The sequence below is a fragment of the Cryptomeria japonica genome, chromosome 10, assembly GCF_030272615.1.
Source record: "Cryptomeria japonica chromosome 10, Sugi_1.0, whole genome shotgun sequence".
NCBI classification, from domain to species: domain Eukaryota; kingdom Viridiplantae; phylum Streptophyta; class Pinopsida; order Cupressales; family Cupressaceae; genus Cryptomeria; species Cryptomeria japonica.
Window position 1 is genome coordinate 693,181,071 of NC_081414.1, and position 26,142 is coordinate 693,207,212.

The window sequence follows — 26,142 nt, forward strand, 5'->3', positions numbered from 1 at the left end:
AGCGCCCTCCTTTCTTCCTAGGCGGCATTTTGCACTTGGTGGGGAATTTCTTCATTTCCATGGATTCCTTGCATCCCCCAATTTGGCGCTCTTTCCCTCTCTTGGGCGCTAAAATGCCATGGAGAGGGATTTTATGACTTCTACCTCCTTTCATGCCTTAGCGGATTTGGCACCCTTCACTCCCTTTGGGCGCTATTTGGACTTGGGCGTGGAATTTCTTTGTTTTGCACTTTTCCATGACACTTTTCCTTGAGCGCCCTTTCAACTCCTAGGGTGGATTTTTGCCTTGGCTAAGGATTCACTAACTGCGGAATGAATTCCATGATGCATCAACTTTGGCGCCTTCATGGGTAGCAGGGCGACATTTTTCGCTGGTGGAGGATTCAATGAATTTGTGAATCCTCCACGGGACCTCCATTTTGGCACTTGTCCCTGACCTGGGGCAGAATTTTGACTCGGTGGAGGATTCAGTGAAATTTGTGAATCCTCCATGCCCCCTTCATTTTGCCTCCTGGCTGGAGAGTAGGGCGGAAATTTGGCTTGGTGGAGGATTCAGTGGAATTTGTGAATCCTCCATGCCTGCTTCATTTTGGCACCTGGCTGGAGAGTAGGGCGGAAATTTGACTTGTTGGAGGATTTAGTGGAATTTGTGAATCCTCCATGCCTGCTTCATTTTGGCGCCTAGTAAGAATTTGGGATGATTTTTCCAAAATTAGAGTATTTTCTTGAGCTTTCCATTTCTGGAGTGGGCTTCCAGTATTCAACCATCTTCTGGCTTTCTTTGCCTGCTTTTTGACTTTCCGGAATTAGAAATAGTTGCAAATGCCTGATCTTTGTCACCTTGCCCGAATGGTCCTGTCAGAACAAACTTTCGAAAAATAGAAACCTTCGAAGTGTCAGTGTTAGACCCCTAGACAGGATACAAGAATGACTTACAATAAATAAAAACTTACTAAAAATAGTAAGTTTGATTTTTGGCAAAATGACGACATTCTGGGACTCGGTAAAATCCCTAAAAAATAGGAACTTTCTAAAAATAGAAAGTTGCTCTGTTTTGGCTCAAATTTTACTAGAAGGTTCCTTGAAGGGTTTTGATTCCAGTCGTATGTTCAGTCTTTCCAAAACCCTAATAGCAACCCCTAAAATTTAGGACAAAAGGCAGAAACCCTAAAATAGGACAAAACAAGCCCTAGACTTTACTAAACTCGCTCAAATGAAAAGCAGACTAAATCAATATGATCCCCAAACACTTGCAAAGTGGAGAGACTGACGAGACTGCTACCAAAACCCACAAAAGACCAAGACCAAACGACCAAAAAGGGCCTAAAAGCTAGGGGGGTCCCTATCTGGGATGGGGTGATGTGTGATTAGGTCACAACACATCCGTTGTTTGATTAATAGCTAGCATGTCGAGATTTGAGATTGAAAGATTCAATGACTAGAATTTTGAGTTGTGGTATTTGAAAGTTCAAGACTCTTGGTGGAGAAATATCAATGGACAATTATGTGACAACCTATAATTTTGTTTGATGAGGATTGGAATAAACTAGATGAGAAAGTTATAAGTACTATTTGTTTATATCTTTCAAATTGTATATTATTGAATGTATTAGAAGAACCAACTGCATATTTGCTGTGGAAGAAGATTTGAACCTTACATTAGTCCAAGAGTTTGGCAAATAAACTTTTCTTGAAAAGAAAGTTGTACTCTTTGAATGTAAAAGAGGGAGACTATTAACAATCATATTAGCACTTTCAATTTAATTTTGAGTCAGTTAATGTCATTTGGAGGAAAGCTAGAAGAAGAGAATAAGTGCATAATATTACTTTGTTCCTTACTTGATTAATGGGAGAATCTGATTATCACAGTCAGTGGTAACTATTCTTGTCCTGAACTTGAGGACATTGTATGAGTTTTTAAAGTGAACAGATTAGAAGAAAGTCCATGGATGAATCCTTTGGTGATACTTTATTTGTAGGGGTAGGTCAAAGGATAGAGGGGGTAAGAAGAAGGTTGGAGATAAGAAGTCCAAGGGAAAGTGTATGTCCAGGTCTCTTGGTAAATCTAAAGTCAAGTGTTGGAATTGTGGTAGTAGAGGTCATGTGAAGGTGTGCAAGACTAAGAAAAAGATGATTTCTTTGATTAATTCTTGGGGGATGAGGAAATTGTTAGGATTAAGGTACCATTACCTTATAAATGCTATGTCGTATTGCATGGTTCTAACATCTTTGGAAAGTGTCCCTAGGCACTTACGATGTATTTGAAAAATAATTTGTAATATTTATTCTCACCATTTATTGTAATACATTCGTAAAGGACAAAGGTTCCACTAGCAGTGGTAAAGGTGACTTGTGGACCTAAATATGTAATTAATGTTTTTCCAAATGTGAACATGTAGAATGGGATGGTAAAAGACAAGTGAAGACGACAAAAGAGTGATTGTTGGGTTTCTCCAAGTGGACATTTGGAAAGAAGCAACAAGTGTCTGGCTTGAATCTCCAGGTCTGAATGTTATGCGACTGTCTTCTTGAGCGCCAATGCTAACCTTTGCTCTGTCGAGGACAAAAGCAAAGAAAATTGTATTGTGCTTCAGCTGTAATTTGTTTCATGAGTCTGCGTCTGATCTCCTCAACTTCCTTGGGCGTCTCCTATAGAGTAATATGGCTCAGACAACCCAAATCTAATATTGCAAGCCTAGACAACTGAATTAAATAATTAGAATCTTAAGCTGGTAAGGGTTACTTCCTACCAGGAGCAGATGCTCAGGTTTTCATCTCTTTGTTTGTATTCGTTTAATGCAGAGCAATGTAAAACGTTACATGCCCCCTTAAAATCCTCCAACCTGTACTTATACATGCATCTCCTTATGTCAGCTCAACCAAAATAATTAGTTTAATTGCCTCCAAGTTGGCCCAAGTTGATCTTTGAAATATTTTAATAATTACTAAAATTTCATGTTATTTATTTAAAAATCTTTTTATACCAAGTTGGCCTAGATTCCTATGCCACCAAAGTTGGCCCTTGAAACAATTATTCAAAAAACTCACTAATTCATTTATTAATTTAATGTTTTAAAGTTGGTTGACTCAGCCAGAAATTGGGATCATTACACCCACTACATGAAAGTAGTCTCCAAAATAGAAAGTAACTCTTCTTACATATTGACATGTTATGATGTGTCCTATATTCATTCATCCTAGGCCTGTTTTAGCCCTTCTTACTTCGAATCTGATGTCAGTGTTTGCACCGCTGAGTGGGACATATCCCCGAGCTTTCTTCCCCCATTTGCTGATTTGCTGGTCCTATTTTAGGAGGACTAGAGTGTGGTGGCGCCCTGGTCTGGACTAGGGTGCCCCATTGCCCTGGTCCCCCTTAAATAGAAGTCAATTCAGATTTGGGCGAGGTCTTCCCCTCCCCAATGGATTTTGGTCACTTTGCCTCAATGTGAACATTGGAGGTCGGCCTAATCGGTAGTTTACCTAGGGAACCCTATATAAGTACATCCTATCAATTCATTTGAACATAACACACATACCTCATTATTTGTGCATTTGTCATGCATTCATCATTAAGCATTCTCAAGCATTCAAAGCAGCATTTCATCCTTCAAGCATCATGGAGCAAAGTCACATCAATATTTATGCAAGCATGTGTGTTTGATTAGGTCATTCATGTTAATGTGATTGTCATGTTATTGCATACAACATTCGTGATTACATCTAAAGAGCATCGCATCATCAATCTTCTATCTACCATTGCAAATCTGAGGATAATCTTCCAACATTTACTTACAGTATTTACATTTCATGCTTCAATGCAATCCAAGGTTAATTCCTAAATCGGGATTTGACCTAAGGCAAACCCCTATCGATAACCCCTTTTCCCTTCTTTTTGTGTGCAAGGAATTGACTCAAGAGTTGTGGCTGAAGATTTTGATAGAGTTGATGATAACGAACAAGTTTAGATTTTGGAGGAGCAAAAAGCAGAGGACCAGGGCTACCTACCACCACGGTCTCGGGAATTTTTCCCGAGCTTTTGACAGTGGATCTCGTGCATCTCCCTAATCTGGAAAATATCCCACTTGCCTATGCAAGAGTTATAGGACTAGGGCGACCTACCACCACGGTCCCGACAATTTAGCCTGAATTTCCAACAACGGGTTATGATCCTCTTCTTCTGCTCAGATCCCTGCCTATGGGTTTGTCTAATGTCTGTAACTCTCTGTTGCTTCTGATTTGCTTCATTGATCCATTTTTTCACCCTAAGCCTCACAATTCACATCCAATTTCAACTCCAAAAGGGGAAACAACCTATAGGTAAATTTAATTAACATCTCAGCCCTTTTTCCTAAATGATTTGTGGCTAGATCTATTGAATTTCCTCCGCCTTTTAATGTATGGTTGATTTGATGAGATTAGTGGTTTTATTATCTTAATTGGTGAAACCATAATTTCCAAATCACACCATTACAAATTTAATTGATAAGTTTCCCAGAAAGTCATCTAAAGTTCCATCCCTTTGTAATCTCTTTTATCCACTCATTGAATCTCACTATTTCCCTGAAGAAAATATTGATATTGAGTCCCAAAGAGACTTTCAGTAACGATGATGGCTGTAGTTGCATACATAAAATTTCAGACAGTTGAACAATTTGTTTTCACTTTTAATTTTGTTACATGTAGGATTTGTTGTCAATGTTAGTGAAGGAAGAAATCCACAGGCAAAACTGCTGTAATTTTTAATTTTTCACTACAATTTGATTTACCTCTTGAGATATTGTCAAGATGAGGTCTTTCATTGATTGCAGTAGCAAATGGTGATTTTTCTACTGGAATAGTCTTTAGGGTCACCTTTAACTTATCATTTATGGAAGATGGTGAAACAACTGTTTTCAAATTAATAACCAGTTGCTTCCGGATTAGATTGATGCAAAAACTCACACACAATCTAATCCGGAAGCAGCTGGTTATTAATTCATGGATTGTGGAAACTTAATGTCTATAACTGTTTTCAAACCTATATTAGAAAGCTGTCTGAAGTGTATGGGATTTGCTTAGAGATTTTGCTTTGATGAGCTGCCTTTGTCAAATGGTTTATTACTTTTGGTCCTTTGGACCTGGTGTGGTGCTTTTCTGGTCCACCTTCTATTCCCTGTATGCAAGAGTTGTTGTTTACAGGTTTATTTTACTCCAAAATTTCAGATGCAAAGGGTGTGAAGGTGAGAAAAGTTCTTTAGTGCCGCAAGGGATCAATTTATTGAATTTAGGGCTATTTGCCCTTATGAAGTTTCTATTTGGAATATCTGTTTGCAAAATCTTTTATACCTTCTAAACTTTTGAAACATCGCAAGCTTCAGATTAAAAAGTATATTCCTAGTTTTTCTTGGAGTATTTTAAACAATTTAATCAAATAGGCTATAGATGTACAGTAGTCAGGTCAAAAGAAGGTTATGCTCTTTGATGCCATTTTAATCTTTTGTAATTTCCAATCTTGGTTATGCAGGCGGAGTTAATGACTACAAAGAACTGATGGACCAATTTCATCATGTGTCTGCTGCTTTTTTAGCGCTTGGAAAGAGGTGTGCTATATATTCCCTGCCATACTGAAACACACAATTAAACACAAGTGGCAGTATTGTCTAAGCCATCTTGGAAAAATTGATAATTAGAAATCCAATATATCAGTAATTTGAGATGTCATTACATATATAGTATGTACCTTGTGGGCCATGGACATACGATAAACATATTTATTATGCTTAAGGATGAAACCGATCCTTTTTTGTAATGGGTGTTAAATGAATCTATGTACAGTTATTATTATTGTGTCTCAGACACAAATTTAGAGTGGACAATCATAGATTAGGATTCAAAATGTACATCGTGCACCAAATAAAAGCTTCGAATTTCAGCTTCTTGCAAACTCCATAATGCACACTTAATCCTCTAGAATACCATTCAACTCATAACTGCACAGATACATGAAATCTTCAATAATGACAATTTCTATGTGTGGACCCTATTATTAGCACCCACATTCCATTTTAGATGTGATTATGGCGTACAAATAAATACAGAAAGCACCATTTTTAATATAAACAACCCTATAATAGCTGCACATTGATCAGTTTTTTTTAAAAATTTCTGAACATGCCACTTATTACGAAATTTAGCAATATGGCTACTTCTGTTCTTAAGTTGGTTTGCAAGTGATATTTCTTTAAATATTCTTTACTCTTATTTTTTTCTATGTGGTTAGCCACCTCTTAATGGAATAGGCATTGTATCTCTCCCTACAGTTGACTGCGATTTCTTTCAACTAATTTATTAGCCATTATATACTGATAAACTAGCATACAATGAATTCTAAGACATGATATGCTAGCATACAATGAATTTTAAGACATGTCCATTATTTTTATCATATATTTTCTTGGTAGTAAGGTTAACGAAGAAAGAAAGAAAGAAACCATAATAATGTCCACTAGTGATAAGAAAATGTCAATGGGACCTAAAAGTATGGGAAGCTATTATAGCTAAGCAAGAGTGCTGGAAGTAATTCAACCCTCAAAAACGAGATATCTTACACTAAATTTAGATTTAAATGTAGCAAGCAACATAACCTGATAATAGGTAGGTAATTCCCAAATGATTGGTCTCTAGACAAATAAATATAAATAAAGCCATGTTGTGATGACCTTTAGTGTTCAAGTTTGTCTACCAGTTCTAGAACTTGTTATGAAGTAGATTTTCTTCTACACAAAATAATATTTAACTACAATAGAAGCATCCACCTTACCCAGATTTCTTCATAAGTTAACGAATTAAACAGTCGCACAGTGTTTACGCCACAACTTAATGTTCTAAAATGCAGATCCAAATAACGTATATGGAAACAAACTAGATCAGACTTAAATTAAAGAGAAACCTCTATCACATAGCAGGTTTCAATTGACAATGATCATACAACCAATCTTTCCTTCAACTGTATTGATTGTGGACTAGTATAGGGTGTTCAAACAACAAATACGCTTACAGTCCCACCATTTCAGCCTGCGATTTATGCTTCCTCATCAACTGTAATTTAGATCTGGGTCTGATTTTTCCATTTAGGAGAGGATGACTGTGGGACTTCTGTGCATAAATTTGCTACCAATAAGACCCCCTTATGTAGCAATATGGGAATTCTGTGTCATAATGAGGGTCTGATTGTCCTTTTTTCTGCATGTTGCTGGATAAAGTAGCACCCTTGTGGTGAGATTAGATGGCCGGCAGCCTGGTGTTGTCCTGTCCTACATTTGATCCGCACACCTTTTTGAATACTCCTCCAAACTCAACTGAATTCCTCCCTTGGTAAGTCGCTTCTACTGCAGCTCGCCTTCAAACTCAGCTCAAGTGGCCTTGCATTGATCTCAAACTCAGCAATCTGGACTTCTGAAGTAAATCTGATCGGAAAGCACAGGTCTGCTCTAGTTACAATATAAAACATAGGCATGAAAATTACAATTTAGAGGTTAGTAGACAGAATAAGGTAAAGGGGTCTCCCAAAATCTTGTCCAATGTCCGCTACCATTCACCCATCTAGCTGACTTGAATTTATACATGTTTTGAAATAGAGTCGATGCCCGAAAGGACAACCCAGGTTGGCTAGGATATTATTATTATTTTTAAAATATTAAATGATTCAAGGTTAGCACCCAAAAGAGGTCCAGGTCAGCCCAAAATAAAAAGTTTAATAAATAATTATATATAAATGTTATAGCAGTAGTGTTGAAAAACACTTTTATTATTAACAATGGTCAGACTTTTGGCATTAGGTGAGGGGGACATCATAGTCCTCTCATCCCAGATATTGCTTGTCCTCAAGCAACTTTAGACTCAAATGATCAAAGATTTCAGCTCCTTACCATGTGGCATCTTTGACAGGCAAATTCTTTCATTTTACCAAATTTTCTGGAATAATCTTGCTCCTCAACTTCTTTTCCTTCATATTAAAGATGCCTTGGGCTCCAAAATCAACTTTTCCTCATCATCAAGTGAACTCTAATCAACTTTTGCTTTCTTGAGGCATGATACATGAAAAACATTATGTATTTTGCCGTTTGCTGTAAGTTCCAGCTCTAATGCAAGCTCACCAATCCTCCTTATGATCTTGTAGGGCATATAAAATCGCGGCTAAAACTTCGCAACACCATTTCCTTGAGTGAAGATTACCTTTAGGGCTACAATCTCAAAAATACCGTGTATCCTACCTCAAAAACTCTTTTAGTTTGGTGGCGATCAACATACAACTTCTGCTGTTTTTGGGACTGCTATAAGTTCTCTTTGAGTGCTTTCATCATAGCCAAACTTTGTTGAATCAAATATTTACCTCCTGGTACTCTACTATCTGAAATAATCAAATTTATGAATGAAACAACATCATAACCATAGAGTGCCTTGAAAGGAGTCATACCTATAAACATGTGGTGAGTATTATTGTAGCAATACTCACCAAGGTGTAACCATTTGATCTATGTTGTTTGCTATCCTGTAGCATTATTCCTCAAGCAACCTTCTATCCATTTGTTCACAATTTTCATTTGTCCATCTGTTTAAGGATGATAACAAGCCCTTGAAGTCAATTCTATACTTGTCAATTGAAAAAGTTTTTGCCAAAACAAGCTGATAAACCTGCTGTCTTTGTCACGATATTCCTTGGCAGCCCATGAAGTCTGAAAATCTGTCTAAATAATAGATCAGCCAATTAAATAGCCCTATAATTTGAAGATATAGCATGATAATGTGCATATTTAGTGAGCCTATCAAAAATCACATAGATACAATTTTTACCTGGCACCTTTGGGAATCCTGCAATGAAATCCATGGAGATGCTCTCCCATTTCTGATTTGGAATGGGCAAGGGCTGCAACAAATCAGTTGGGAAAACATGCTCAATTTCTTTTTTGACAACTGCCAACATGCTTCAACACGTCATTTTTTGAGCCCCTTCCATGAAAAACATGCCCTTGTTTATATGTCTCGTAGTAACCTGGATGATTAGCAAGTGGTGTGTTATGACATGCCCTCAAAATAGTTTCCTTCACCTTTGATTCTAGTACAAGATACAGCCGATCCTTCATCTTGCAACCTTCTACCAAAAATGTCATTAGGAACTGTGTTCTTAGCATATTCAGCTATTATAGAAGCCTTTTAATCTGCAGATACATCAGTCAAAGAGCAGAAATAAGGTTTCCTAGAGAGTGTATTAGCCACCACATTATTTTTCCCTTAACATGCTCACTGTCAAAATTATAGGCTTGTAGTTTGCTTACACAAATTTCTGTCAATCATTCAAATCCTTCTGATTGAGGAAAAATTTCAAGTTGTTATGATTTGTTTTTAACGCAAACTTTCCACAAACCAAGTACTGTATTAATTTGGCTAGTGCATGCATGATGGCCAATCTTGTCACAAATAGAGAAGCTCCTTTCTGGCTCCTTGAGCTTCCTACTGTCAAATGCTTTGGGGTGCCTATTCTGTATCAAAACTGCTCCAATCTCCTGTTCTGAAGGATCACATTCTAGAACAAAAGGAAGTGAGAAATTAGGAATAAACAAAATAGGACATGAACTCATTACCTCCTTGAGCTTGTCAAAAGCTCTTTGTGTTGAAGGGCTCCAAGAGAAAGCTCCTTTCTTTGTCAGATCTGTCAATGGGGTTGCAAGGTGTGAGAACCCCTTATCAAATCTCCTATGGTAGGTGCAAAGTCCCACACATCCTCTCAAATATGCAAATTCCTTGGTCTAGGCCAATCTTGTATTGCCTCTATCTTTTCCTTGTCCATGCTAACCCTTTGGGCACTAATCTTAATCCCAAATATAATATTTTAGTATAAAACAATCTTTAACTCATTAAAAATTCAACAACTGCAATAGTGCAATCAGATGAGATCTACCAACTAAGAAACACAAGATTTACTAAGCACCAACTTAGCAAGAGACACCAATCTCTTCTATTAGGAGGCGCCAAACTCCAAATGAACAAAATTTCTTCCTTTTTGAATATAGGCTATATAGCTTCTTCAATGGATGATGATGATTTGATAGCAACCTTCATAAAATCTGCTTGCAACTTCTTCACATATATTTTCTTCTTCAAAAATCTTTTGCAATAAGTCTGTTTTGCTCTGAATCTGAATGATATTGCATATATTTGCTTGCTTTCTACCCTCCATTTCAACTTCTATTTATACCCAATCACGCCTTTTCAACAAATAGGGTTGGCCTTGTCTAGGGGGTTGGCCACATAAATTTTTATTTATTTATTTTAATTGTATTTCTCCCAAGTTTGGGTGACCACACCAAGGGGGTCATCCCATGCTAAAGAGGCCCCAAATACTATTAAATTTAATTCTACAAAAGAAAAGGTCATCCACATTTTATTTTAAATAAATTTCCAATATGAGTGTCGGCCATTTGTTTATTGATTTCAGCATTGCCTTGAGAGAGAGTTGGCCACCATTTTGATCTTAATAGATGCATGGATGGAGTGATTAGCGGCCTTTGGCCTTTAGCATGCAATTTCCTTCTATGACAATGACGTGATCTACACTCCAACATCAAAGACAATAATATTTCCAACACACTCTTCTGCATACACACACAGGCAGGGAGGAAACAATGGCTCTGATACCATTGTGATGACCCTTAGGGTTCAAAATTTGTATACCAGTTCTAGAACATTTTGTCAAGCAGATTTTCTTCTACATGAAATGATATTTAACTACAATAGAAGCATCCAGTTCACCTAGATTTCTTCATAATTAACGAATTAAACAGTCACATAGTGTTTAGGCCATGATTTAATGTTCTGAATGCAAATCCAAACAACGAATATGGAAAAAAACTGGAGCAGACAAAAATCAAAGAGAAATCTGTATCACATAGCAGGTTTCAATTGATAATGACCATACAAAAAATCTTTCCTTCAACTGGAGTGATTGTGGACAAGTATAGGGTGGTCAAACAACAAATACGGTTATAGTCCCACCATTTCAGTTTGCAATTTATTCTTCCTTATCAACTGTGGTTCATATCTAGGTCTATGATTTCTCCATTTAAGAGAGGAGGACATCTATGGGAATTATGTGCACGAATCTCTCACCAATAAGACCCCCTTGTGTGGCAATCTGGAAACTTTGTGCCAAGATGTGGGTCTGATCTTCCTTTTTCTGCCTGTCGTTGGATAAAGCAGCACCCTTGTGGTGAGATTATGTGGTTGATAGCGTGGTGGTGGCCTGTCTTATACCCGATCTACACTCCTTTCTGAATACTCCAAATTCAACTGAATTCCTTCCTTGGTAAATATTCAAATAAATCTGTACCTTTTGTGTTTGCTGAAAAATTGGTACATATAAATAACAGTTTAGAGATAAAAGCTGTTTATGAAGGGATGCGAGAAGCTCTCAAAATTGGGTGGCAAAAACTCCAAATCGAATCTTATTCAAAGTTGATCATCTGTTTGCTATTTGATCCTCGGGGATTCCATAGCAACAATTGCTAAATAGCAAGAGAGTTGAAGAAGATTCAAAGCTTGCAGGATAAGTTCCAAGATTTTCAATTCAGCCATGTTCCTAGAGAACATAATTAGGTAGTAGATGTGCTAACCAATTGGGCTCTTGACAACCACAACCTCATTTGTTATGGTTTGTCTCCTCACTGGCGGCCAACCAAGCTTCAAGGGATCTTCCTCCATACCAACCTCAGCAGATTTTAACTCATTGACAACAGAAGCACAAAGAAAGTCGTTCTCATTGGAATCGACACTCCTTTTAGATGGTAACAAAATTTTCTTAGCCTTGCTGAAGGAGAGATTTCAAGGTCCTCATGGCAAACTAAATCACTAGAATAAGGTATTTATGCCTTGCTTTGCACTATTGGCGAGAAAACATGTGTTTTGGGCCTTCCCCCATAGTCGGGCATGCATCTATTGGTTTTCGGCTTTCTAATTATATGCAATACCTTTACTTGAGCCTTTCATGTTAAGGATATAGCCTCATTCGGATTGATGCAAGCAATATATATATATATATATATATATATACATATTTATTATTTCATATATTAATTGACATGTTTCAGATTTACTACAGCAGAATAGTCTTGATAACTATCGAGGTCGAAAGACATAGATAGTGACTGTCATCGTTGCACCATCCAATGACAGTCGAAATAGTTAGTGAGCCCGAGCACCATCATTATTGTTAACTAATGAACATAAGCGGTGAACAATGAACGAAGGGTCATGACTCTACGTGGCTTATGCCACGTAGAAGTCATGCCCCTACATATTATCAGACTATTGTAATCTCTATCTCTGATCTAGATTCCTTAACATGGTATCAGAGCCAGGTTGGTAGAGAAATACTAAAAATAGTGACACCTCTTTTTCTAAAAATTCAGACTTGCATTGAGAATCAAAGGAACAACAATCATGGTGAACAGTGTTAGAGTGGAGGATAGACTCGAAGGCGCATCCAACTTTGTCTCATGGAGAATTCGAATAACAACAATTCTTCAAGAACTCGAACTAGATGCATACATAGAAGAAGATACTAAGATGCCCGAAGATGAGCCAGATAAAACAACTTGGAAAACACACAACAACAAGGCTAAGAAAATCATAATTGATGCTGTTAAAGATCACATTCTCCCAACCATCTCGAAACTAACTACAACTTATGATATGTTTAAGACCATTCAAAACTCATATGAAATAAATAATGCAAGTAGATTGCTCACTTTAAAACAGAAATTAATGCATATCTACATGAACAAAGGAGAAACAATCACATCCTATTTCATGAGGATTTCAGAGTTGAAAGACCAATTATCAATTATTGGAAATAATGTAGATGATATGGAGCTATCTCTAATAGCACTTAAGGGATTACCATCCAGTTGGGAATCCTTTATTCAAGGCATTAGTGCTCGTCCGACACTACCAAAATTCGATTGCACTCAAGAATGATTGAACTCAAGAAGAATATCGACTAATCACAAGAGGATTGGGTCCAAACAAAGAGGGAGAAATGCAAGCACTACATGCTAACAAAAGCAACAAAGGGAAGAAAAGGCAGTTCAAACGGAAGAGAGGAAATGATCACAAAAACAGAGACTTCTCCAAGATTCAATGCTACAAGTGTGATAAATTTGGACACACTCATAGGTTCTGCCCAGAAAGAAAGAAAGCTCAAGCAACCATAGCTGTAGTCAAGGAAGTAGAGAATCCTCTATTTTTCTTAGCCTTATCAAGCCAACTAAACTCAAACAAACATATGTGGATAATTGACAGTGGAGCATCACGACACATAACCGGATTTAGAGATCAATTCGAAACCTTTGAAGGTCACTCAACTGAAAAAGTTACAATAGGAGACAATTCTACCTAGCCAGTGAAAGGAATTGGGACCTGCTCAATTCAATTAAGAACATTACATTACAATTGAAAGATGTTCTTTTTGTATCAGGTATCAAAAGGAATTTGGTCTCTATTTCAGGACTAGCTGATCAAGGATATTGTGTCACCTTCCATGAAGATAAAGTTCTACTCTGGCCTAAAAATTCTAACATAAAGAATGCTATTCCTATAGGATCTAGAGATGGTAGTTTATACAAATTATGTAATACTCAAAAACAAGCACTAAATCATGAAGTATCAAACTCTAATGAAATTTGGCATAGAAGATTAGGACATCTTCGATTTAGTGCCCTACCTTCTATAGGAAAGATTACCACAGGATTACCCAATCTAAAATCTGATCATGTTGGAACTTGTAAAGGATGTGCTCTAAGGAAGAACTCAAAAGGGTCCTTTCCCTCAAGTGAACACAAATCAAAAGTTGTACTATAACTTGTCCACACTGATTTGTGTGGTCCAATGTCATTACCATCACTAGGGGGATTCTTGTATTGCGTGATATTTGTTGATGATTACTCTAGGAAAACTTGGATCTATTTCATAAAACTCAAGGAATCAAATGAAGTGTTATTGAAATTCAAAGAATTTAAAGCCTTAGTGGAAAATCAAATTGGGAAGAAAATAAAGACTCTAAGCTCAGATAGTGGGGGTGAATATATCTGTGAAAATTTTAAAGAATTCTGCATTTCTGTTGGGATTAAGAGGGAGTGTATTGTACCTTATAATCCTCAACAGAATGGAGTTAGAGAAAGAAAAAACAGAACCATCATTGAAGCTGCTAAAGCCATGATGCATGATCAAAATCTACATATCTCATTTTGGGCTGAAGCCTCAAATACAACTGTGTAGATTCAAAACAAATGCCCTCATTCAATCCTAGAGAATATAACACCGGAAGAAGCCTTTACAGGAAATAAACCAGATTTAAGCCATCTAAGAATCTTTGGTTGCCACGTATATATTCACGTTCCTAAAGAAAAGAGAACCAAACTAGAACCCTCCGGGAAGAAAGGCATATTTGCTGGCTACACTGAAACCACTAAAGGATACAAAGTCTATATTCCAGGACGAAGATGTATTGAAATCAGTAGAGATGTCAAATCTGAAGAAGATGCTGCTTATAAACTCTCTCTAAGTGTAGAAGATGATCTAACCACAGAATCAGATGAAAATCTTACAATTGAGAATCAGAGGGAGAATAGCATAGAAAATCATGAACTTCAATCATCTAATTTCGAGAATGCTGAAAATCCTAACAACAAGAAAAGACCACTATGGGCAAGAAAGATGATTGAGGAAAATAATGTGGAACCTGATGAAATCTTCAAAGAGAATAAGAAAACAAGAAGTCAATCATGCTATGTTGCACTCATTACCGAACTTACAAAATCTGAACCATCAAATGTTGAAGAGGCCTTAACATGTCAAGCTTGGAAAGATGCAATGATTGAGGAATACCAATCTATCTTAAAAAATGATGTCTGGGACATTGTACCTAGACCAAAAGACAAATTAGTTGTCTCATCAAAGTGGTTATTCAAAATCAAATATGCACCAGATGGTAGTATTGAAAAACACAAAGCCAGATTCGTTGCTTGGGGGTTCTCTCAAAAGGCTGGAATTGATTACGAAGAGACATTTGCTCCAGTTGCTCGATATACTTATGTAAGAACCATCATTGCCATTGCAGCTTCCAAATGGTGGAAGATACACCAAATGGACGTAAAGACCGCATTTTTGAATGGTATTATTGAAGAAGAAGTATATATAGAACAACCTGAAGGCTTTGCTACACATGATAGAAATCTCTGTGTGTAGACTAAAAAAAGCTCTCTACGGCTTTAAGCAAGCTCCAAGGGCATGGTACGGAAGGATAGATAGTTATCTCTCCAAACTAGGATATTCCAAAAATGAAGCAGATTCTAACATATACTTCAAAATATTGGATGGTGACATGTTAATACTTGTTCTCTATGTTGATGACTTGTTGATAACAGGAGAAAATCACCTCATTGCAAAATGCAAACAAGATCTTGTGGCTGAATTCGATATGAAAGATCTAGGTCTATTGCACTATTTTCTGGGCTTAGAAGTATGGCACAAATAGAATTATATTTTCCTAAATCAAGGAAAATACACCACTGATATCCTGACCAGATTTGGTATGATAGATTGTAAACCTCTATCCATTCCAATGGAAACAAATCTTCATAAGCTCAAAAGTGAAGCAGTAGATTCAGAACCTACAGATCCTACATACTATAGACAAATTATTGGATCTCTTGTGTACCTGGTAAACACTCGCCTTGATATTTGTTACGCTACCAATGTGTTAAGTCATTTCATGTGCGAACCTAAGAAGATTCACCTAATGGCTGCTAAGCATATTCTGAGATACCTGCGTGGCACTATTGGACTTGGCCTGAAGTATAAAAATGTTGAGATACAACTCCAAGGGTGTTCTGATTCCGATTGGGCAGGTAGTTCCATGATCGTAAAAGTACAATGGGGTGTTGTTTTAGTCTTGGATTGGCTATGATATCCTGGTGTAGCAGAAAACAGTTAGCAGTTGCTCAAAGTTTCACTGAAGCCGAATATATGGCTGCCTCCATGGGAGCACGTGAAGCAGTATGGTTAAGGAAATTGCTAGTTGGACTATTTGGGAAGCCCCTAAACCCAATTGTGATTCACTGTGATAATCAAAGCTGCATCACACTTTCTGTAAATCCAGTTTTTCATAATCAATCCAAGCATATAGAAATCCCATACCATTACATAAGAGATATGGTAGACAGAGATGTTATCAAATTGACCTACATTAGCATTGAAGAGCAAAGTGCCAACATATTCACCAAACCTCTTGCAAAGTTGAAAGTGGAGTACTTTAGAGGTAAAGTTGGTATGACTAAATTATAATGGAAATTTATGATATTAATCTTAAACATATGTAATTTGATATATTCATGAATATCTTGGATGCAATATTGCATGTATGTGTTATGTCATGGAAGGTGACGATCTTTCATGTGATGTAAGTGTAAGATCGCTATTGTAAGGTGACGACTTTCACAATAGCTTGATCTGTTATCAAGATTGACTACATTAAGTTGCTGTCCCGGAATGTGCTGGAAATCTTGATACTAAATTTGCTATGATGAGTTATTGAATTGTTATCATTAAATGGTTGTTCCGAAATATGTCGGAAATTATGATAACAATCATATCATGATTGACTACATTAATTTGCTCTCCCGGAATGTGCCGGATATCATGATACTAAAATTATTTCACCTGTGATAATGACAATGTTACAATTGTCACTAGAATCAAGGTTGTAATCTGATAAGACTTCAAGTAGTTTTTGTCCCAGAGTGCTGGATATTAGATAATCCAAATCTCTTTGAGATATGAAGTATTTCACTAGTAAGTGTTACTGAGTGAATGATGATGTCAAATGAATATGTATATCTAGAATGTTGTTCCTTAAAACTTAATTATGAAATTCAATCCTCTTTTGCTAAGAGGGAGTGTTAAGGATATAGCCTCATTCGGATTGAAGCAAACAATATATATATATTATTTCATATATTAATTGACATGTTTCAGATTTACTATAGCAGAATAATCCCGATAACTATCGAGGTCGAAAGACATAGATAGTGACTGTCCTCGTTGCACCATCCGATGACAGTCGAAATAGTTATTGAGCCTGAGCACCATCATTATTGTTTTTTTAATGAACATAAGCGGTGAACAATGAACGGAGGGTCATGTCCTCGTAGGGTCATGACTCTACGTGGCATAAGCCACGTAGAAGTCATGCCCCTACGTGGACATGACTCTTCATCCCTTTATTTATGCAAAGGCATCGACACTTGCTGGTGACCGAAACCAATAACTGTGGCAATTTCACGATCCAGCAAGCTGTCGATGCATCATAGAAGGTTAATAAACAGAGTTATATATATATACATCGGAGGTAAACATATTCATTGCAGTGATCTCATTAAAGTCTATCCTTACTACATAGTATCAGACTATTGTCTTCTCTATCTCTGATCTAGATTCCTTAACATTTCACAGTATGACATCCTTTACAATGCAGACAATTGCTAGGGCAGGTACACATGACTGATTTTCTCTCTATTTTGAAGGGTCATTTATTGTTGATGTTTTCAGAGGCACTAGAATTACCCTTAATCCTTCCAAAAATGATCAATTGGGCCTTCTTGGTGCATGCCATTGTTTGGACAGCATCAGTAGACTTTGTATCGGCTCTTTCATAGTGATTTATCTGTGGTAACTATTGTTCCACTTTGGATATCAATGCAACTTACTGGCTTGCTTTCTATTAATCTCCCTTTCTTGAATTTATCAATGACTCCCTTTGGCAAGGGGCCTTCCTTTTATCGTATTTTCTTGTGCTATGTAATGGAAATATTGTCATTGATGTCAAAGATGCAAGAAGACAAATTAATCATGCCAAAGGTGACGATTTATATGAATTGGATAGCTGTGATTTATATGAAGAAGACATCCACATGAAACCATTGAAGGATCAGAATTGAAGACATCTCCATGATCAGATTAATGATCAGAATTGAAGGCATCTCCATGATCAGATTAATGATCAGAATTGAAGATGAACTCCATATACAAGATGTGGGTATACAGTGATCATATGCAGCAATGACATACAATAGAGGACAAAGAATAAAAGAACTTTGACAGAGCAGCAATTAATAGCAAATGAGATTGCTACGTGGCAGTTTTATGATCATCCTTATACAGAGTAGGAACAAGTGATTCATGACAAATTAAGGAACCAGGTTCGAACTATTAAGGAAATAAATAAATATATCAAATCAGATTTAAAATCCACAGAAGTGATTATCAGATGGAAAGCATACATCTATCAGCAATTAATCAGATGAAAACAGTTTGTATTAAGTGCACCAAATACAATGGCAGATACAGAAACATATCTGAAAACTATATTGTGCACATAGAATGATAATTCAACATCACTAAATTGAGCATATAGATGCAGAAATATAATAGGATTTGCAGGTGTTTCCTATTTTGTCCGGATTAACAGTTTCTAGACAAGGATTAATTTATTTAAGGCAAACATTAGAGTATCGGGTCTTTAATAAATTGAATATCTGTCAATGAAAACCTGACTCTATATTATAACATGTGTGGGGGCCACTGAGAACAGCAAACAAACATTAATATTAATCAACTAGCAGTATGATTAAAAAAGTACGATTTATTTAATAGGACAAAACTGTTTCACTAAAAGACAAATTCATTTTTCTTATTCAGTTAAGTAATGCTTTTTGTCTTATTCACGTAAGACAAAAAGGTGTGATTTGTTTTAGAAGAGTTTCCTCTTGGCAGCGATTGGTTTAAGAGTAATTAAAAGATGACTGGATTTCATCAGCATTGGGTCTTCATCCATCGTGAAGGTTATAAGGTATTTTGGAAAGTAACACAGAATCTATGATCACATCGGTGGCATAGAGAATTATATATAAGCCAAGCTAATAATTATTGTATCGCTAAACAAATCAAATTGTTTTTGATTAATCTTTTCTTTTGAAGAGTATATGTCTCTTCACGTGGAGACATGTTGAAGGGTTGACATAAAATGATGTGACTCTTTGTTGAAAGGGTATACACAGCATATATAAGTTGTATTTGTAAAACATTTTTGTAAGTGTTTGTGCTGAATAAGTGGGGAGTGTGTGAAATAAAAGATATATCAGATCTGCACAGAAAGCAAGTAATGATGAAGAAATAATTCTGCACGTAAGAAGTATAATGCTGAGATTATAATACAGAAAATAAAGGGTTCTCAGAGCTATATGATTTACATGGCATATTTGAGCAAATGAACATAGCAGATTTGAGAGGACGCATGAGCAGATTAAAGAGTGTATAAGTTAAAAGATCTAATAAGCATATACACTAAGGATATCATTGTTGAAGGAAGATATTGATTTAATGAAGCAAAGAATACAGAATATTACTGCAGATTTGTAAAATTTTTTCTGGCAGGTTTATAAAGAGATTGTTGGGCAGATATATGAACTTAAATTATGCAGATTTAGAAAATGTTAAAAAGGGAAACATATAGCAGAATTTTGGAAATAGTTAAGATGATTGAGTTATAGAGGATTTGAGAGGAAGAAAATTACAAATTGAAGAAGAGAATTTTGTGGAAGAAAAAGTCATCCATCATCTGTTGTTACAGCAACATTGTCAAGGTGGAAAATCAGATTTGGGAGTTGGTGCTTCCAGTGGGTTGGTTCTCACAAACAGTGTTAGGGGTTGGTGCCTCTAGTAGGTTGGTGCCTACAAAACATTGTAAAAGAAGAAATATAAAAGCAAAATTTTGTCATGGTTTTCACCTGTAAGGGTTTCCACGTATATATCTTGTGTTCTACTTGTGTTCATACTAGTTAAATCACATATGAATGTTGTTATGTAATGAATATGTTAACGAGATAAGTTATATACTTGTGTTTGAAGTTGAAAAAATTTAAATTGGTTGTTATACTGATTCACCCCCTCTCAATACAACGGTGTGCTCTTCACTATGTTATGTAGTTATTGAATTATTCAGGGTTAGGCTTGTGGATTTATGCTCCTCTTGTCAATTTTTTTGCTCCCTAGTTTTATTTATAGATTCTTGTCTTTTAGGTTGTCCATATTAGTACTCTTGACTTGCTATTGTAATTTCTACTACAGAATCTTCTACTTTTTTTGTTTTGCTGTATTTTGTAATTTCCCCTACTAGGAGGCTGCCTGTTTCCCAATGATTAACATACATCATTATACATTCTTATGCCTTAAATCAGATCACTAAACTAGAGAACAATTATTATTCATAATACAATTGATAGTTACTATACTGAAGCCCCAATCCTTACTTCTTTTCTAATCATCAACCCTAACAAAGGATGGGGAATTACTTGTTAGGGCACTAGGAAAACCTTTCTCAACAAATAGGCCCAAGGGTTTCAGGAACACCCATCCATACCACCTCTTGGACTCCCTAAGGGTTTCAGGAACACCCGTCCATACCACCTCTTGGGGCTATTATAACCGCCTTTCCCTAACAAAACCAACCTATCCTCATGAGGGGCAATAGAGAATGATTAAGGATTAGACTATGAGTATACTATTCTCTTATGCATTATGAATATTTATGTAAACAAATGAAATTAAGCATAATTGTTATATAAATCTGATTTCCCTATTATTAACAAATATAAATCTGATTGGCATTGTCTCTGCTATATGTATATATATGAATCAATGATACAGTTTATATTATACGCCATATATCTGCCCCTTATTCCTAATAGAACTCAAATATAATATTCTGTAATATAAGATTCAGCTTACCAATCTGCTGTCACAACAATGATTACAGTAATATAGATGATCTGCCAGTAAATTAATACTCTGTCCTTTCGATGCCTTATTGAATGATTATTCTTCTGCTTATATATCCCCCTTTATTGGTGGGAGGGGTATGTCCTTTTCACAGGTCACTGTCCTCGTAAAAGTGGCAACTCTTATATGACTTTTGCCCTTGATTAACGGTAGTTAAGGGTAATTTTCCATTCGTTATCCTACTAATGGGGATTGCTGCCTCTTATTAACTAAAGGCGTGCTTCTTCTCTTCATGCAACATTCGGGGACCTATCCATTGCCATGTAGTTCATCCATCTCACCAACCATTGATCTAGGAAGAGATCCTAATGTGCGAAAACTGATCAGAATAGACACTCAATCAAGACAGAAAATGGTGAAGTCTTATTTGTAAGACCGTTTTCTGATTATTGTTCCTAGTATGTTGCTTCCTTGTTTGTGCAATGGAGGTATATCAAGGCAGGTTCATGACAGTCATGGCAGGGACATGAGATATTTGGGGGCAAATTTCTCAAGACAAAAAGCTCTTACTTGTATCCTCCCTAATGAGGGTCTCCAAAATACAAAACAATGACCAGAATTCAGATTTTTATGGTAAATAACGATTTTTTGGGAGCTTTTATTGCAATAAGTTGTAGTGGTTCATTTCTTTTAGTGTTAAATGGTATAATGTCTAATTTTGATATTGCATCTTGTATATTGAATAACTTTGTGAATGTTGGAAAAGAAATACTTGGTATTTTGGTATGGTTCGTACCCAAAATTGCTAACCCCAAAAGAACTTATAGATCAATCATATATGCAGACAAATTTTAGGTCATTCTTGTCACATCAATGTCAAGTATATTATCTTTTTTTTCAAATAGTCAAGTCCTTAGGCGTTGCTATGTCATGGTCCATTAACAGTGTATGCAAGGTGTTCATCATGAAGATTGTAAATCTATGAATTCTGAAGGAGATTCCGATATATTCAAGGGAAGGAAATGGTGAATTCAAAAGAAAGACTATGTTGGCATATGCTAGATAGAGGTAGGAAGCATTAAGGTTAAGGCAGAACTACTCTAGCTCACTAAGACAAAATCAGGTATGGGGATTATCTTTCAAGCATAAAGCTGCTAGTTCAGAATGTGCAAAATTCAAGTTAGTCGTTTTAGAGTTTACTGGAAATCAAACTTTTTATGTCTAGAAAAAGTTGCTTTTTGCTTCTCAGATTGAGGAGGAAAGTCCAAAAATCAAATTTTCTATTTTAGAAAGTTGCTTTTTTCTTTTTTCTTTTTTCTATTTTTTTTGGAGAATGGCAATAGATGGTAGAGGCAGGTTGTTGTTAGAATAGGTACAAGTTTCATCATGAGAAAATGGAATTCAAGGGAAGAATGGCAATAAAAGAAGAGAATAAGTTCATCAAGGATAGTGGGCTTTTTTGGCGAAGTGTTCCAAAATGGAAAAATGGATATTTTAAAAACAAATTTCAAAGGTTTTTGCAAAAATCATTTGGAAATTCTCCAATTTGGGGAAGGGTGGAGATTTCTCTAGTACTTGTGGAGCAGTGGAACGTGCTGGATGGCTCTTCAATGTCTAAACCTCCACTTTTTGGCTTGTCAGGTCCAAACCTCCATGAAAGCATCCCAAGCACCAAGATTTGACTCAAGTAGGTTTTCTACTTGGCATTTCCATGTGAAAATCCCACTTTTTGGAGTCAATGACTCAAACTCTCCACCTGGCATCAAACATTGGAAGGTTCCACTTCTTGGCATATAAATATCAAGTTCCCCACTTAGTGTCTATTTATTAATTCCTACAGATTGATGTCATTATTCAAACTTTCCACTTTGGTGTTAGTCATGAGATAGTTCCACTCTGTAGCATTCAAGTTCTGAATTCTCCATCTTTTCACATCCAATATCCAAATTCTCCACTTGGCATCAAGAAATAAATTTTCTACTTGGCATTAGCTTTTAGAAAGTACCTCTTTGGTGTTAGTGTTTTAAATATTCCACCTGATTTTAAACACAAGAACTTCCCACCTAGCATAACGATTTAAACTTCTCAACTTGGCATCAAACTTTATAATCTTCCATGTGTGCATCAATCTTGAAGGGTTCCAATTGGTGCCTAGAATGAGTTTCACTTCTAGCATCAATTATTGAAGCTTCCACAACTTGGCGCCCATGATTAAAACCTCCCATAGCTTGGAATCAATGACAAAAAGTTCCACTTGGAGTTAAGAAATCAAACTTTAACTTTTTGGAATTTGTGACCAAAATCTCCACCTAATGTCCTAATGTTAAATTTCTAGGTTTTTCCAACCAGAATGAAGAGAGAAAGAAAGCAAAAGTGGTGCCTAGGTTTGACCAGTCACCCAAGTCAAGATTGAAATCACATAAAGTGACTTAAGTGGAAAATTAGAGGATCTAAATCCTATCATTCCTGTGGGTGTCCAAGATGAGAAATAGAAATGGAAACATTATGTTGAAATTGCAATTTTGTATGTTTTTGAAGTTTGAAGTTGCAATTTAATATTATTTTCGAAGGATGAATGCTAAATAGCTTTAAAGTTTTTATTTTATTATTTTTTAAGCTTCAAGAAGCTAAATATAGAAACTACTGATACATGTCATTTACACATGAATAATAATGATAATTGAAGGCAGATTTATGTTGTGGAGGCTGCCACTAACGTTTGAATTCAAGTTATGTGTTGTCTTTTGTGTGTAATGAATGCTAAGTTGAAGCTTGCTTACCATGATAAGTTTCAAGTGTTGTAACTGTGCAAGGACAAAATCAATTAATAGAAGATCTGTGTTAACTTTATGTGACATTGGTGTTCAAAGTTATGAAATAACTTTGAATAATTTGTAATAATTTATTGTTGTTTTCAAGTTTTAGGTGTCTTGAAGATCAAATTAATTGTTGATATGATTCCAAAGATGTTTGTTTTAGTCTTTGTATAGCATTATCTTTTATGTTTTAGCTGTCAAATATTGAGAAAATTCATTGGTGAGAGAGGATGTTTTCAAGTCTTGTGCTCTAACCTTTGAGATTAACAACAGATAGGTCAAGTTTGCTTTAATTATTGCATCTTTATGCAAAATCCGGAATAGTAAATTATGTAGTGTTTATACTAGTGGGCTTGTTTACTTCTTAGATTAGGTGTAGCTTAAATCAGGGAACTTCCATTGTTTTGTTTTGTGTTGTCACAGAAGTGACATTGTTAGTTTTTAGGATCAGACTGATAATAACATGCAGAAATGAAATAATGAGTACACAGAACACAGCAGTATCCTGGGAAAACCTCCCTCTTGGAGGTGAAAAACCCAGCAACAAATTTTCAGTTTGTATTATGTCAAAATCAGTAGAAGTCTTACAACTTTGCTTCACACTTGAAGCAATATAATCAATAGGTAATAATCTGAATTAGGGCACACAGTAAGATGAACAACACTCAGACTAATCTGAAGGATTCCTGCTGTAGGTGGTTGCTGATAAGACACAGAAGTGTGGATCCTTATCTTGGCAGGAGGACAGATTGCTATGGTGATTCGCTAGACATGAAGATGATTTGTTACACCAAAAGACACCTTCGCTGTCCTTGGATCAGGTCACTTGTTGAAGGTATAAAATCACTGCTTGCAGAAGGAATTCGCTAACCAAGAATGCTGCTCCAGGTTTTCTGATCAATGAAGCTGATCAATCGCAGCCTCAAGGAGAAGTTCGCTGCTCCTATACATGCATTTGTTGTAATGCAGTCTTCAATCTTGAATGAAGTCGCTGATGCAGAGGAACCAATTCGCTGATTACAAGATAATAGTCGCTGATTGTTGACCAGAGATGTGTTTGATACTTGCAAAAGACTTCGGATATATATGTGTCCAATTCACCTAGACACCACAGGTTGGCCCTTTCAACTTGGGGCCAAAACATAGGGTTAAATTACAAGTTACATAAGATAGGGCCTGCCCTATTCACAAGTTACGTCACAAGTTACATTCAATATAGGACCTGACCTATCCACAAGTTAGATCGCCCAAATAGGGCCAGTCCTAAAGTAAGAATTACACATTTGAATTTTGCCAAATATAGTTATGGCTAAGGCCGACAAGCCAATTAGCCATCAAAAGATGCTAGGTTGGCCCTAGAAGGGATCCGACCTAGCTACAACATCAACACAAATAAAACACTAACAGGCATCCCTTGTTCCTTATCTTGAAATGGTCTCGAATTTTGATCCCTAATCCTCTTGTTCTGCCATCTTCAAAACTTGATGCAACATTGGTTATATTGTAGATAGTTATATTGATTTGGAGGAGTTCCTTTAAAATAATGTAGTTTAATTGTAATTTATCATAAAATTATCTCTATATTGTGTATACCCATCCATCATCTATTTTATGTAGGTAAAGATGTGTAATGAGTTGACATTACCCTTGCAAAATGTAGATAGGAACTTATCAAGTGTCATTATTTTTGAAGAAGCAAAACTAATATTAGTAGGAAACTATTTTTTGAAGGAAATTTTATGGACTTCTAATATTTCCACTGCTTTAATGTTGGACTATTTTTTTTCAAAATTCTACGAAGAACCTTTTCCTTAGTCATTATTTCAATGTTTGATGTTAAAGTAGGACACCCAAAGCAGATTAGTGCTTGGAAGGGCAAGCTTGATTTTTTTTGGTTACCACACCTACTTGCCCTTCAATCATGCATGCTTGTTATTTGTTGTAGATATCAAGAAGCAATTGAAGAGATAACTAGAAGGATGGGTGCAGGGATGGCAAAATTTATTTGCCAAGAGGTATGTGAATTTTCCATTCTTTACTTAAGGTACTTGATTATTTAAAATAACAAACCCTAGTTGTTTGTAATATCAAGAAAACATTAGGCTTTGATTCACTTGATTGATGAATTTGAGGTAATTTATGAATGCATCTCTTGCAGTTTTGGTGATGCTGATCTGCAGTACAGGGCCTAGAATGGTCCCATGAAGGAGAACCCAATAACTTAGCTAATAAACTACTGTGTTACAAGACATGTTTAATAGAATTCAACATGACAATCTATTGCAAATTCATTTACATGATGAAATAACAAAATAATGCTCTTTTATTCACTATGCAAAGATAAATGTGTATACTTAACGAGAAGATTGAGAATGAGAATACAGTATACCTGCAACCCTTGCAAGCACAACTACACAAAGAATAATGGGGCACATGCACAATCAATAATGTGGGTTGC

General features: G+C 36.1%; 1 protein-coding gene across 4 annotated transcripts in view; it reads left to right on the forward strand.

Annotated features, from left to right (window-relative positions):
• LOC131076579 (squalene synthase 1) overlaps positions 1–26,142 on the forward strand; it is a 121,047-nt gene that overhangs the window by 57,581 nt on the left and 37,324 nt on the right. For all 4 annotated transcript variants that reach the window (XM_058013827.2, XM_058013824.2, XM_058013829.2 and 1 more), the window contains 2 exons: positions 5,504–5,579; positions 25,630–25,699. In XM_058013827.2, coding sequence (XP_057869810.2) covers positions 5,504–5,579; positions 25,630–25,699 — 146 coding nt within the window. The remainder of the gene's footprint in view (positions 1–5,503; positions 5,580–25,629; positions 25,700–26,142) is intronic.